This window comes from Scyliorhinus torazame, chromosome 1 (genome assembly GCF_047496885.1).
Source record: "Scyliorhinus torazame isolate Kashiwa2021f chromosome 1, sScyTor2.1, whole genome shotgun sequence".
In the NCBI taxonomy this organism is placed as follows: domain Eukaryota; kingdom Metazoa; phylum Chordata; class Chondrichthyes; order Carcharhiniformes; family Scyliorhinidae; genus Scyliorhinus; species Scyliorhinus torazame.
The window spans coordinates 299581847-299596496 of NC_092707.1; the positions used below are offsets into that span (position 1 = coordinate 299581847).

The 14650-nt window shown below is 46.5% G+C and overlaps 1 protein-coding gene across 5 annotated transcripts in view; it reads left to right on the forward strand.

The window, feature by feature from the left end:
* The window catches only part of rps6ka2 (ribosomal protein S6 kinase, polypeptide 2), a 531365-nt gene that overhangs the window by 442617 nt on the left and 74098 nt on the right, over positions 1-14650 (forward strand). For all 5 annotated transcript variants that reach the window (XM_072507735.1, XM_072507736.1, XM_072507732.1 and 2 more), the window contains one exon: positions 8382-8512. In XM_072507735.1, coding sequence (XP_072363836.1) covers positions 8382-8512 — 131 coding nt within the window. The remainder of the gene's footprint in view (positions 1-8381; positions 8513-14650) is intronic.

Genomic DNA, 14650 nt, shown 5'->3' on the forward strand with positions numbered 1-14650 from the left:
CATGAATCACGGTATGTCCTATTCAGTTACATGAAGACCATGGCGAAACTCATTTCCTCAAGCTATGGGACAGCAGACTGGCAAGTAGTTAAATTAGCAGGCAGCATTAGGTTTGTGTGCTCCCTGCATTGGAAGCAAAAGGCGCAGAGTAATTCCGCATCCTGATCTCTGCACCTATTTTCAGGCCCTAGCCAATTTTCTAACCAGTGTGTTGAATAAATGATTTAAAATCATAAGCAGCAGGTAAAGTCCATTTTGGCTTGGCTCTGCTTCTGTTCTCCTTCTGAAAGTATGCATTGGCAATGACCCAGATTATAACAGTGAATCTTGTCAGATCAGGCAGTTTTATTTAATCAAAGCAAAATACCGTGGATGCTGGAACTCTGAAATAAAAAGAGCAACTGCTGGATAAACTCAACAGGTCTGGCACTATCTGTGGAGAGAGAAACAGAGTTAACGGTTCGAGTCCATGTGATCTTTTTCCAGAACTCTATTCTACTGTTCGGTAAAAGGGTTATATGGACATGAAATGTTAACTATGTATCTCACCACAGATGCTGCCGGACCTGCTGAGTTTTATTTGATCTCCACTTTCTCTCCAATTCATCAACCCTGCTTTGACATGCTTACATTTTAGCACGGCAAGATGCATTGATGCACATTGACACATAGATTGAATAGAATTAATGAGCGGAATCTTGCCAGAGTTTGGCAAGGTGCCAGGTTACACAGGCGTGGAACTCTCCAGTTCCACAGACCAATTTTCTCATGGAATTCTGATTTTAATGCAATTCCATGTACTTAGCACGCCCCCGCCCGCCCGCCCCCCGCCCGCCAAATAATCTCTCCTCACTAAGTATTCATACCTTAAGTTTAGAACAGATTGGGCTGGCATGGGGCAGTCGAGGGGATACCCCCAGGGGCCCAGAGGTAAGTATAGCCCCCTTGGGGGTTAGGCGGGTGAGGAACACTCGAGACCTCAGTGGAATTCTGAGCCGCTTTGCCAAAAGAAAGCGAGTGGGCGTGGTGGTTCATGCTGTCTCTCTGGCGGGGCGGGGCTTCTTAGAACAGGGAACCGGCTCCAAACCGATCGGGCTGCAATCTTTAAAGGGCGTGCTGCTGTCCAACCCACCCACATCACTGAGGTCTTGGATGTTCCTCCCCCACCCTCAAGGGGGCTATACTTACCTCTGGACCTCTTACACTCTTCCATCCTCTGGGAGTATCAACACAGCTCTTGATTTTTTTGTTAATTGTTTCCTGAATATTTGCCCCAACCAAGGTTGCCAGTGCCCAAATATTTTTCGATCAGGATCTTAGATTTTCTGATCGGATCTGTCTTATTCATGTCTGTAAATTGGACGGACATCATCAGGAATATGGGAAGGAGTCCTCTGTAATAGACTTCTGTCTGTTCCTTTTTATACTTTCATTTTGCTAGCCTTAGGTCAGATGGTCCGATGCAAATTAAGCAAAAATGACTATCATGTCACACAACAGATGTTTAGACGTTTCCATCTCGTTAACACTGTCTGTCATTCTCAATGATTATCGACAATGGTCTGAAGTTGCTGAGCATTGAGCAGAAGGCATACAACAATGTGCAGGACCAAACATTAACATTAAAGTCACCGAGCTAGAGTTGTTTTTGACACTTCTTGATGGAACTTCAGCTTGTTTCAAGGATAATTCTAGGAGAGCATGCTGGGAGCAGAAGCAGGCCTACCCAGAAATGAGATATCAACCTGCTGAAACTAGAACACAGGGCTCTTCTTTTTCGGCGATCACTCGCTAACAAGTATGATTGTCCATGGAAGAAACTCCGTGTTACTGGTCATGGGATCCGTGGGTTTTTGCATGGCCGATGGGCCCGATGCTAAAGCCACATCTTTGACTGCACACTTCACAGGTGTTTCCAGGAGGTGGGAACGGTACTTTGACTCTTGATCGCTGGTATTCCTTTCTCAGGCTCTTTTCCGAGCATCCTCTTGCCGCCGTGCTCGATGAATTGTGACCCTTCAACTGGGAGGTTCCTCCAAGTAGGTCTGTTCTGAGCAAGGGTCTACCAGGCATTCATGCCTTTGTTGCATTTCTTGAGGTAAGCCTTCAGGCTGTATTTGAAGTGCTTCCTTTGTCCTCTTGTTCGGAAGCGTTCCTTGAGCTGGACAAAGAAGATTTGCTTTAGCGCTCAGGATTCTAACACCCCAAGGACAAAGCCGGCCCACCGGAGTTGTTTTCGGAGATCATGGCCTTGAACCTGGTGCTCTTGGTTCCTTCAAGAAGTATACCTGCCCTCCCCTCCCCCTCCCCTCCCCCCCGCCCCCAGTTGATGCAAAGAATCAATCTCCATCAACATTGATGGTACCTCTGCAGGGCCTTGAGATGGTGTCTGTACATAGTCCATGTTTCTGAGCCATATGGAAGAGTTGTGAGGATGATCGCCTTGTCCACGCAAATCTTGGTGTCAGCACAAATGTTGCAGTCATCGCCAAAGAGTGTTATCTTTAGGCGTCCAAAGGAATCATCCATGGATTGGATACGATATTGGATCTCCACATCAATGTCAGCCTCAGGGCAGAGGTGGCTCCCCAGATATGGGAAATGTTCCACATTTGGGAGGATTTCTACATTAATTTTGATGGAGGGAGAGACTGGGACTAGGTAAATGATTTGAGTCGCCTTGAGGTTGAGGCTGAGACAGATTCTTTGGTGTATTTCTGCGAAGGTGTCGAGCATGGCTTGGAGATTCCTACCTGCATGCTAGAGATGGAGCTAAGTCACCCCACAACTAATGGAACAGATCAAAGCTCCGCTGACCTTTCACATCAAGTTGTGAATGGTGGTGGACAATTAAATAACTAACAAGAGTAGGAGAATCCATAAATGTACCCGGCCTCAATGACATGTGAGAACAGCATGTAAGTGTAAAGAAGAGGCTGAATTATCTTTAAGCAGAAGTGCTGAATGGATTGTCCGTCTTGGTCTCCTCCAGAGGTGGGCAAAAGCAGAGTACGGGGTGGAACGGTGGCACTGTTGCCTCACACCTCCAGGGATCCGGATTCAATCCTGGCCTCGGGTGACTGTGTGGAATTTGCATGTTCTCCATATGTCTGTGTGGGTTTCCTCCAGGTGCTCCAATTTCCTCCCACAGTCCAAAGATATGCAGGTTAGGTGGATTGGCCATTCGAAATTGCCCTTCGTGTCCAAAGTTTAGGAGCAGTTACGTGGATAGGATGGGGGAGTGGATCTAGGGAGGGTGCTCTTTCAGAGAATCGCTGCACATTCGATGGGTTGAATGACCTTCTTCCACGCTGTAGAGATTCTATGGATATCAGGTCATGAGATTAGATTGCTGTTGCATACAATTCTTTTTTTAAAATTTAAAGTACCCAATTCTTTTTGTTCCAATTAAGGAGCAATTTAGTGTGGCCAATCCACCTACCGTGCACATCTTTGGGATGTGGGGGTGAGACCCATGCAGACACAGGTAAAATGTGTCAACTCCACACAGACTGGGATTGAACCTGTGTCCTCAGTGCCATGAGGCAGCAGTGCTAACCACTGTGCCACATGCCGCCCAAGGTTGAATGCAATTCTACTGCTGCTGATGGCCCACAGCACATCATGGATGCCCAATGATGCCACCATTGAGGTGCTGGATCAGTTCTGAATCTATCTCATTTATTACGGTGGTAGAGCCACACAACATGATATAGTGTGTCTACAAAACACAGTCATATCCAATTTGGCTGATCACTAACTCATGAATCTACTCTTGATCATCAGCAAAGTGATAGGAGGTCCTGTCAACAGTGTTGAGATACCGAACTTACTCACCAAAACCATGCTCACCAATGTTCAATTCAGTTTCTGGCAGGACCATTCGGAATCCGACCTCATTACAGTCTTGGTTCAAAGGTGGACAAACAAGCTGAATTCCAGAGCTAAGGTGGGAGTGACTGCTCTTATCATTAATCAGCATTGGTGAGTGTGACATCAGGCAATGCTAGCAAAGTGAATGGGAATCAGCTGAAAATATTTTCCCCTGGTTGGAGTCATACATAGCACAAAAGAAAATGGCTGGGGTTGGGATTGGTGGAGGCTAATACTAATAAGTCCATTGAAATACAGTTGAAAATTGGCGTAGGAAAAGGTAGGGGCTTTTACAACTATTTGTGCTAAACTGGTGGATCACAAGTAAGGTGAGTATACCATAGTCGAAACAGAGTCCAGTATCACTGATCTGTTTCATATTTGAGAACCAGACAGTAAAATGTTGGTTTTTTTTTTATTGCTGCAGTAGAAACAAATGCTTGCCTTGTAGACGTTTGAGTGCCAGAACCTCACTGCCTCCCACACACCTTCTCCCCAGCAATGATACAAAAAGGTGGAATCCCAAATTATATTGTTTTGTTAGTTCTATTCCTTAGTAGGACACATGCAAAAGATTTGGTAATATATAAAGATTGCAAGGGCGGCATGGTGGTGCAGTGGGTAGCTCTGCTGCCTACGGCGCTGAGGACCCGGCTTCGATCACGGCCCTGGGTCACTGTCTGTGTGGAGTTTACACATTCTCCCCTTGTTTGAATAGGTTTCGCCCCCACAACCCGAAGATGTGCAGGGAAGGTGGATTGGCCACTCTAAATTGCTCCTTAATTGGAAAACAAAATTGGGTACTCTTCTGATTATTTCCACCTGGTTGCTGGCACAATGGACAGGAGCCAAAAATGAGAAGCACCACTTGCAAATTCAAATAACCCACAAAATTTAATGGCTGTGTTTAGAATCTAAAACAAATGGGCGCGATCTACCCAAATGGGTGTGGTGGTATGTATTAGGGGTAGTACGGTACCTGTGATGCCGAGAGGCTATTGGTAGACAGACACTGGGTCCTGATTGGATCTGCCACCTGCTGGCTCCACCCAGTAAGGCGGAGTATAAGAACCTGGGTTCTCCCAGCAGCCGCATTCTGTAACTGAGCTGCTGGGGAACAGTCTGCTTAATAAAGCCTTTGATTGACTTCATCTCTTCTCGTCTCGTGAGTAATTGATTGTGCTACAATGGGTTCAGAGTTCGATAGAGCGCGAGATTAGCCGGATGTCTCCCGGCGCTCAGAGTGCCAAGAAACACCCCACTATCGAATGCCCATCCGGATAAATTGGGAGCCTCAGCAGGGAACTCCCCGAAAAGATCAAACTTAGCCAGGTTTTCTGTGCAAGATCGGGGTGCCATTTTTAAACAGCTTCCTGATCTCTCGAGCTCCAGACATGAGCCCCCAACCCCCCACAAATCCCAACTCCTGATAAGGGGGTCCCCCACCCCCCCGCCCCATGCAGAGGGGTACACTCTGGCCCAATCACCGCCATGCTAAAAAGGCCAGCCTGGCACCTGGCAGTGCCCCTGCCAGCTAGATGTGCAACATGGGCACCTTGGCAATGCCAGGCTGACAGTGCCAGGGTACCACCCTTCCCAAAGGGCATGCACCTGAGGCATTCAATCCCCTGGGAGACCATCCCGCCTGCTCCCTGTTTGGGGAGACCAGCAGTGAATGGCGCTCTTCCGAAGTCTCCAAGGCGAGGAAGATAGATCCCATGCCTCAGTTAGATCTCAGGAATGCATATTAGAGCGAGAATAGCTGTCTCATAGTTAGATATTTATTAAATAGTTTACAATTTAGGTTAGGATCACAACAGGGTACTTGAGATGCATTCAAACAATAAGGGATATGAAAATAAACAATCCAGACACCTGGTTGTCTGGAAGCTATTACCCTGTCAATTACAACTTACTAAAAGCTATTTTGCTTTGAAAGTGAATACAAACTTTGCAGATAAAATTATCTAAAGGGGTTTACAGCATTAAAGGGGTTTTGGCTTTCTCTGAATTGGAGCTGCTGCTGCTTTTTACAGTTCTGTTAGAGGTAGTAGGTGTTAAGGATAGGTAAGTGAAAAAGTAATTTTTCATTGCTTCTGCCTGAACTGCTCTTTAGCTTCCAGGTAGGGGTGACTGATGGAGGGGGGGGGTCTCTGATATGGGAGGGGGGCGATGTCTGATATAGGGGTCTCTGATATCGGGAAGTCTCTGGTATGGGGGGTGTTCAATATGGGGGTCTCTGATATGATGGGGTCACTGATATGGAGGTCTGTTGGGGGGATTTCTGATGGAGGTCCAGTGAGGGGGATTGCGTGGGGAGCATTGGGTCATCCTCATGCTTTGGGGGGGATGACCCAGCAATTGCCATGGTAGGGGGGGAGGATGCCCCCACTTGTCAGCTGTTGGGGGGGCAGAATTTGCATTGTGGGGAGGGGGACAGTTACTGGACCTCAGTATATTGGGCTGCCTGCTCAAAATGGCAGCCCGATAGTGGGATTCAAAATGGAATCTGGGAGATCCCCGCCATGCATACATTAGCTTGGCAAGGGAGAGGGAGCCGCTCCTGGGCATTGCTCCTAGTGCCAGCGTAGACCAGGAACGATTCTACTCCAGAGGGAAAATGTAGTCTTTCAAATGGAGAATCCAGCCCAAACCCTTTAATTTTGAACATTTGGTTACGAAATTGCATGTTCGTCATAAGGCTATTATGACAATGACGGAATGCATGAAGACTTTTATCCCTTGAGGATTGTTAGGATTAGGGGGATAGGGTGAAGGCATGGGTTTAAGTAGGGTGTTCTTTCCAAGGGTTGGTGCAGACGCAATGGGCCGAATGGTCTGCTTCTGCACTGTAAATTCTATGATTCTATAAGATGTTATGAAATAAGTTTTTCTAAATGTCTGAGCTGTTGTCAATTTGCATTTGAAATTCCTATAATCAGTCTGGCACATATACAGGCTTGCTCCATGACTGTGATATTGATCTTCATTAGTGCCCTGTGAAACAGCACAGCTGGATTCTCCGAGACTTCGCGCCGAAATCGCGCTCGGCACGGGGGCAGAGAATAGGGCGTCAGACCCAAGATCCGTTCCGACGCCTTCCCGCGATTCTCCGGGGACTGCCACCAGTCACGTATGGTCGACGCGGCGCCAGTCGGGGCCACTGAAAGAGGCCCCCGCGGCAATTCTCTGCCGACAACTGGCTGAGTTCCCGCCGGCGTGGTTCGCTCGTGGTTCCACCCGGTGGGAGCTCGGAGTGGCGGCTGTGGACCAAGTCCGTGGCTGCCCCGGTGGGGGGGGGGGGGGGGTCCATCACCGAGGGGGTGGGCTCCAGGACAACCAGGCTCGGGATCGGGGGCCACCGATCGGCGGGCGCATGCGATCTGGGGGGCCTATATTGTCAGGGTCAGCCCGCTGTGTGGGTCCGCCATGTTGTGCAGGACTGCCGCCGCAGGCGCTGACCTACGTGCGTGCGGAAACCCGCGGCCGGAAGTGCGGGTTCCTGTATCTGAAGCCCGAGCTGTGAGGACTACTCTGGGGCCCTGCTAGGGGTGATTCAAAACAGAGAATCACTCTGGAGTTTCTCCACGAAAGTCCAAAGTGATTCGCGCCTGTTTTGCCGCGGGCATGGGGACATAGCCCCATTAACAGAGAATTCTGCCCCACAACCCAAGGTCTTACCCAGTAGGATGTTGGGCAGAATTTTCCCCAAAAATGGCTAATTCCAGGATACTCGCTTCTCGCCACTAAGATTGGGTATCCTGATCAGGCAGAGAATCCCGCATTGGCCCAAAAACGAGGTTGGTACCAGGCAGCAGACCTGCCCCCAGCCTCTGGTCCGGCCCTGCATCTATAGAGGAGTTCCCACCCCGCGCTGACAGAGCATGCAAACAGCTGATATGCATTCATTAGACTGCAATTAACAGGCTGGAATTCCATTGGGCAAGCTTTGGTGCAAGTATTGACAAGCACTGTCCGGGGGGGGTGTGGGGGGGGGGGTCACAATGGTCAGTCCATTGCTCATGTGCCCCTCTACCACTGCCAGGGAACTGGGTGGGCTCAGGCTGTGGGTAGAGTTGACACCGGGACCCTCCCCTGGAATGGGGGTCCTGTGCCTGGACTGCCCCTTCTAGTCCTGATCAACTTGGAGATCACTCTTGGCACGGTGATCTCAGACAGCCTTCTGTTCAAAATCATCATCCTTGTCAGATCTGTTTAAACTTTGAAGTGGCCTCCTCACTCTGAACTGCTCTGCCTGACAGCTGATGAGCAGTCCAGACAGTTCATTGAAGATTTAAGCTGGGAAGACTTTCCCTTTCCTCACATCTGCTCCCTCAGCCATGTGCTTTTAAAGCTGCTGCTTTGGGAAGTGTCAGAGCCTTCCTAGAAAGCATAGAACACTTTAAAAGCACTGAAATACTTGAGATCCTTTGAAATGCTGTGCATTCATTCAATCGCCCATTAGTTTTTGTTCTGTTCCAATGGATCTCTGCATTTTCTCTTCACAGACTCGCCTGGCGTGCCTCCGAGTGCCAATGCACATCAGCTTTTCCGAGGTTTCAGTTTTGTTGCCACCAACCTTGGCCAAGAGCAGACACAACCTGATTCTCGACAGCGGATTGACCATTCAATTGTGCAGGTCAGATGGTTTTTAAGATCTTCACACTAAAAGCATGGGAGCAACCTAAAGAGATGTTTGTTCTCTGATGCTTTCAGCACGGTAGCACAAGTGATTAGCACTGTGGCTTCACAGCGCCAGGGTCCCAGGTTTGATTCCCCGCTGGATCATTGTCTGTGCAGAGTCTGCACGTTTTCTCCGTGTCTGTGTGTGTTTCCTACGGGTGTTCCGGTTTCCTCCCACAGTCCAAAGACGTGCAGGTTAGGTGGATTGGCCATGCTAAATTGCCCTTAGTGACCAAAAAAGGTTAGGAAGGGTTATTGGGTTACGGGGATAGGGTGGGAGTGAGGACTTAAGTGGGTCAGTGCAGACTCGATGGGCCGAATGGCCTCCTTCGGCACTGTATGTTCTATGATATTTTCTGTGGGCAGAATGTGCCACATAATGGGGCGGGATTCTCCGGCCTCCCAGCTGCATCTTCTCGGCAGCGCGCTGTTCGCTGGTGGTGGGATCCTCCACTGCCGCTGCTGGCAATGGAAATTCCCATTGAATCCACCCACACCGCCAGGAAACCTGCGTGAGGATGTGCACTGCCAGCAGGACTAGTGAATCCCATCAACGTGAAGGGAACAGCTCAGTAACCGAGGCTAAGTGTTACCGGTATTGGATCTTTTACAATGCTGATGGCTGCAACTGGTTTGATTCTGTTCCTTCCTAAAGTTAAACAAATCTTATAAATGCAGACCAAATGTGATGACCCCAGAATATTATTAATCTTCAAATGCTGATGATTATTTAAACTGAGCACTATTCTGTGCTGAGATTAAGGAGCCTTGCTTACTGTACAGAGTCAATATTAAACATGCATGTAAATTAAGATTAATATTTATTTTATACACTTCAACCAACGATAAAACCAAATGTTGCCAAAAATAATAGCTATTTTTAAATGCCCATCTTTAAACACAAACTAAAATTTCAATTGCAGAGTATGAACTTTACACTCAGTTTTTAATCACAAAATTAGTTGAAAAACCATGCAAGGTGCAATGAAACTGAAACCTACATATGCAGGGACATCATCTTACTTTAATTTAATAATCTTTATTGTCACAAGTAGGCATACATTAACACTGCAATGAAGTTACTATGAAAAGTCCCTAGTCGCCACATTCCGGCGCCTGTTCGGGTACAGAGTGAGAATTCAGAATGTCCAAAGTACCTAACAGCACGTCTTTCAGGACTTGTGGGAGGAAACCGGAGCACCCAGAGGAAACCCACGCAGACACGGGAGAACATACAGACTCTGCACAGACAGTGATCCAAGCCGGAATTGAACCTTGGACCCTGGCGCTGTGAAGCAACAGTGCTAACCACTGTGCTACCGTGCTGCCCTAATAACTTAAATGTTAACAGTTAAATAAATCCAATTCACAAAAATAATGACCAGTCATCCTTATTATGAGTGGTTGAAAGGTTTTCTAGATATTTAATCTTTATAAATATAATGATTATGATTGGTTGAAAGGGTTTTCTAAATACTTAATCATGCAAAAATGATGAACAATTTTAAGGCAATGCTTGAAATCCTTCAACAGTGAAATACAATTTTTAGAATTCCCATCAAATGGAGCAGGAAAGTTAAATATTACAGGCAGACTATCTGTTGCTGGCAGTTTGATTAGCTATGTTAAGCACAAAGGTCATAGTAAGGAATCGCTTTAAAATAATTTCCTTCAGCATTGATCCCTCTTAACATTGATCCAGAGGCTGCCTCATTTAAAACAATTGCCACATTTTCTGTTTCCTGTAGCTAAATTGAACAAAAACACTTTTTAACCATGCAATCAGTTATTTGTACCCATATACAGGGCAGCACGGTAGCATAGTGTTAGCACTATGGCTTCACAGCACCAGTGTCCAACGTCGATTCCCGGCTTGGGTCACTGTCTATGTGGAGTCTGCACGTTCTCCCCGTGTCTGCGTGGGTTTCCTCTGGGTGCTCCGGTTTCCTCCCACAGTCCAAAGATGTGCAGGTTGGGTGGATTGGCCATGCTAAATTGCCCTTAGTGTCCAAAAAGGTTAGGTAGGGTTACTGGATTACGGGGATAGGTTGGAAGTGTAGGTTTAAATGGGGTGCTCTTTCCAAGGGCCGGTGCAGACTTGATGGGCCGAATGGCCTCCTTCTGCACTGTAAATTCTATGATTCTATGATATAGACACTTTAAGACACTGAAGTTCCAGTGGTCTTTTATTGGATTTGTTTATTGTCACGTGTACCGGGGTACAGTGAAAAGTATTTTCTGCGAGCAGCTCAACAGATCATTAAGTACATGGAAAAAAAAGGAAATAAAAGAAAATATATAATAGGACAACACAAGGTACACAATGTAAGCCATCATAATATACTTCCAAAGTACAACTGTTTTGATCTTTACTATAATTGGAAAATAGTTTAATGGGTGAAGTGGGAATTTGTCAGTTGCCAAATTTGACCATATTGAATTTCACTCTGTGTTCAAGTGCAGCACAAGAATATAAGAACCTAAGAGATAAAGGCTGGAGTTATGCCATTTGATCCTCCGAACCCTGCACCGCAATTCAACTAGATCACGGCTTCAAACTCAACTCTACCTTCCCACACTATTCTCATACCCACTTAATTACCTGAGTATTCAAAAGTCTATCAAACTTCTTTCTTGAATTTACTCACTGACTGAGTATCCACAGTCCTGGGGTAGAAAAGGCGAAACATTCCGCAAGAGTTTGGATGAAGGAATTTTCCTCACCTTAGTGGCTGACTCCTTACTCTGAGACTGTGACTTGGTGTTCCAGATTCTCCAGCCAGGGGAAATATTTTCTCCACATCTACACTGTCAAGCCCCTTAAGAACTTATTCATTTCACAGAATCACAAAATAATACAGCGCAGAAGAGGCCCTTTGGCCCAACTAGCCTGCACCGACACATGAAAGGCACCTGACCTGCCCACCTAATCCCATTTGCCACTTGGCCCATAGCCTTGAATGTTAAGACGTGCAAAGTGCTCATCCAGGTACTTTTTAAAGGATATGAGGCAACCCGCCTCTACCACTCTCCCAGGCAGTATGTTCCAGACCGTCATCACCATCTGAGTAAAAATGTTTTTCCTCAAATTCCGCCTAAACCTCCTGCTCCTGACCTGAACTTGTGACCCCTCATAACTGACCCTTCAACTAAGGGGAACAGGTACTCCCTATCCACCTGGTCCATGCCCCTCATCCATGGTTCTCTGGGCTTAGTATTCCTTCCTATCACCCTAGAGGGAACATGTTGGGCCTATACCCTTCCCATTTCATCTTTGAAAGCCCCTCCCCCTCACTGCTCTTCAAGTAATTCTTCCCAGTCTACCTTGACCAGATCCTATCCTATTTTATTAAAATTCCCTCTTCCCCAATCCAAAACCTTTTTTTACAACTTGTCTATTTCTTTGTCCATAACAAGCTTAAATTATACAATGTTGTGGTCGCTATCACTAAAATGCTTACCCACCACCACCTCAACCACCTGTCTGGCTTCATTCCCCAGAATTAGGTCCTTATTGGCCCCTACATGTTGAGCTAAAAAATTCTTCTGCGTACATTTTAGGAACTCCACTCCATCTAAACCCTTAACACCATGACTATCCCAGTTAATGTGGGAAAGTTGACTTCACCTAATATAATTACCCTACTATTTTTACACACTTCTGCAAATTGCGCATATTGTCTGCTCAATTTCCTGCTGAGTATCTGGGGGTTTGCAATAAACACCTAGCAATGCGGCTGACCCTTTTTTATTCCTAAACTCTGCCCACAATGCTTCATTTGGTGCCCCCTCAAAGGGGCATCACTTCTCATTCTTCAATGAGATCATTTATAATTATTTTAAAACCCATGGACCAAAGACTCAATCTCTCCACATAAAATAATTCCTTCATCCCAGAAAACAATCTAGTGAATACTTGTTGTGCTTCCTCAAGGGCAAGAATGACCTTCCTTATAAGGAGGACACGACTGCACACAGGCATGACCTCACCAATGATTTGAATTTGTAACAAGAATGATTTGCTCTCCTACTCCAATTCCTTTGTAATAACAGCTAACGCACCAATTTTATTTCCTCATTGAATAATTTCCCCTGATTCATACCCATGCTCTTCTGAATACAATTGTTTTCCAGTCACTCACCATTCAAATATATCATATTCTTGTTTTCACACAAAGGGGATTAGTCACCACATCGTATTCCATCTTGTCCACCCTCACACCCAGTCAGCAGTGGCTCTGCTGGTGGTACTCTTATCTCTGAAGCATAAGGTTCTAGGTTCAAGTCCCATGGCAGGGCTTGAGAACAAAATTCCACCCTGTCACTCCAGAAAGGTAGTGAGAGAGCTGGAAGTAAAAGATCCCAGGGCACTCTTCCGAACAAGAGTAGGGATGCTTTTCCTGGTTTCCCTCAATCAAAATCACAAAAAATAAATAAATTAGCTGGTTATTATCATATTGGAGAGCTTTGTCATGTGCATATTGGCTGCTGTGTTTCCACCATTATAGCAATAACCATAATTTTAAAAGTATCTCATTGGCTGTGAAATGTCTGGTGGTCATGAAAAATGCTATGTCAATGCAAGTCTTTTTCTGTCTTCTTTACTTTCCCATTTAACTTTATCATCAGCATCTAAACAAGGCTGGTTTAGCACAGTGGTCTAAACAGCTGGCTTGCAGTGCACAAAATGCCAGCAGCGCGGGGACAATTCCCGTACCGGCCTCCCCGAACAGGTGCCGGAATGCGGCGACTAGGGACTTTTCACAGTAACGTCATTGAAGCCGACTTGTGACAATAAGCGATTATTATTATTATTATTATTATTATTATTAATAAATTTGATGATGATAGAAGGGACTGAATGTAATAAATATATAAGTGAATTATATTGACTATAAATAGCTGAGGTCAATTGCTGATACTTGCTGTACACCATTAATTATAGGCTGCTTAACTCAGTTTATTCCTACTCTCTGTTTCCTGTCCATTAACCCATCCTCAACCGATGCTAATATATTATCTCAATCCCATGAGTCCTAACATTGTGCAATAACTTAATGTGTGGGAACTTTTTGAAAATTCACCAATACATCCACTGCTTCCCCCTTTCCATCCTATTGATAACGAGGTGGATTCTCCTTTGCCTGACACTGGTATTGGGATCCTGATCGGGCGGAGAATGGCAGTCGAGGGTAAAACTGGTTTGGATCCGGCGCTATACCTGCTGCGACGCTCTAATCTCCCACCAGTGGCCTCAGTGCATTACCCGCCCCGCGCTGGTTAGAGGATGCAACTCACCTGTTTGCATCCATTTCTATTTGATTAATTAGCTGGAAACCCGATTCATCACCCCTGCGTAATACACCGACCCCCGCAGCGGCAAATCCTCCAGGTGGATTTTGGTGCAAGCTTGCCCAAGCGTGGACCTGATGTGGTGGACCCCAAGGTGGGTCAAAGGCGTCAGTCCATAACTAAAGTGGCCCCCAAAATCCATCGGAAGGCCCCTCCTCTCCCGCACAACAGAAATCCTGCCACTGCCCGCGCCCCCTCCTGATGATAGATAGGGGCACCCTCCCCTACCCCACCCCTCACACGGGAATAATGGATCACCCCCCACAGCATACATGCATGAGGATGATGCTACAGGATCCCCCCCCCCCCCCCCAACCCCATCAGAGACCTCCAATTGTCACCCCTGCCTGAAAGCTGAAGAACAGCACAGGCAGGAGTGAGAAAATTCATTGCATTATCACCTGCCCTTCCTTAACATCTGCTGTTTTAGACAAAGGTGTATAAAGCAACAGCTATTACAAGTACATTTCAAAGGGCTTGAAATCCCTTGACAGCCTTTGAAACGCAAATCTTCCATTCTATTTCACACAGCAACACGGTAGCACAAGTGGATAACACTGTGGCTTCACAGTGCCAGGTCCCAGGTTCGATTCCCCGCTGGGTCACTGGCTGTGAGGAGTCTCTCCATGTCTGCATGGGTTTTCTCCGGGTGCTCCAGTTTCCTCCCACAGTCCAAAGGTGGATTGGCCATGCTAAATTGCCCTTGGTATCTGAAAAGGTTAGGAGCGGTTATTGGGTTATG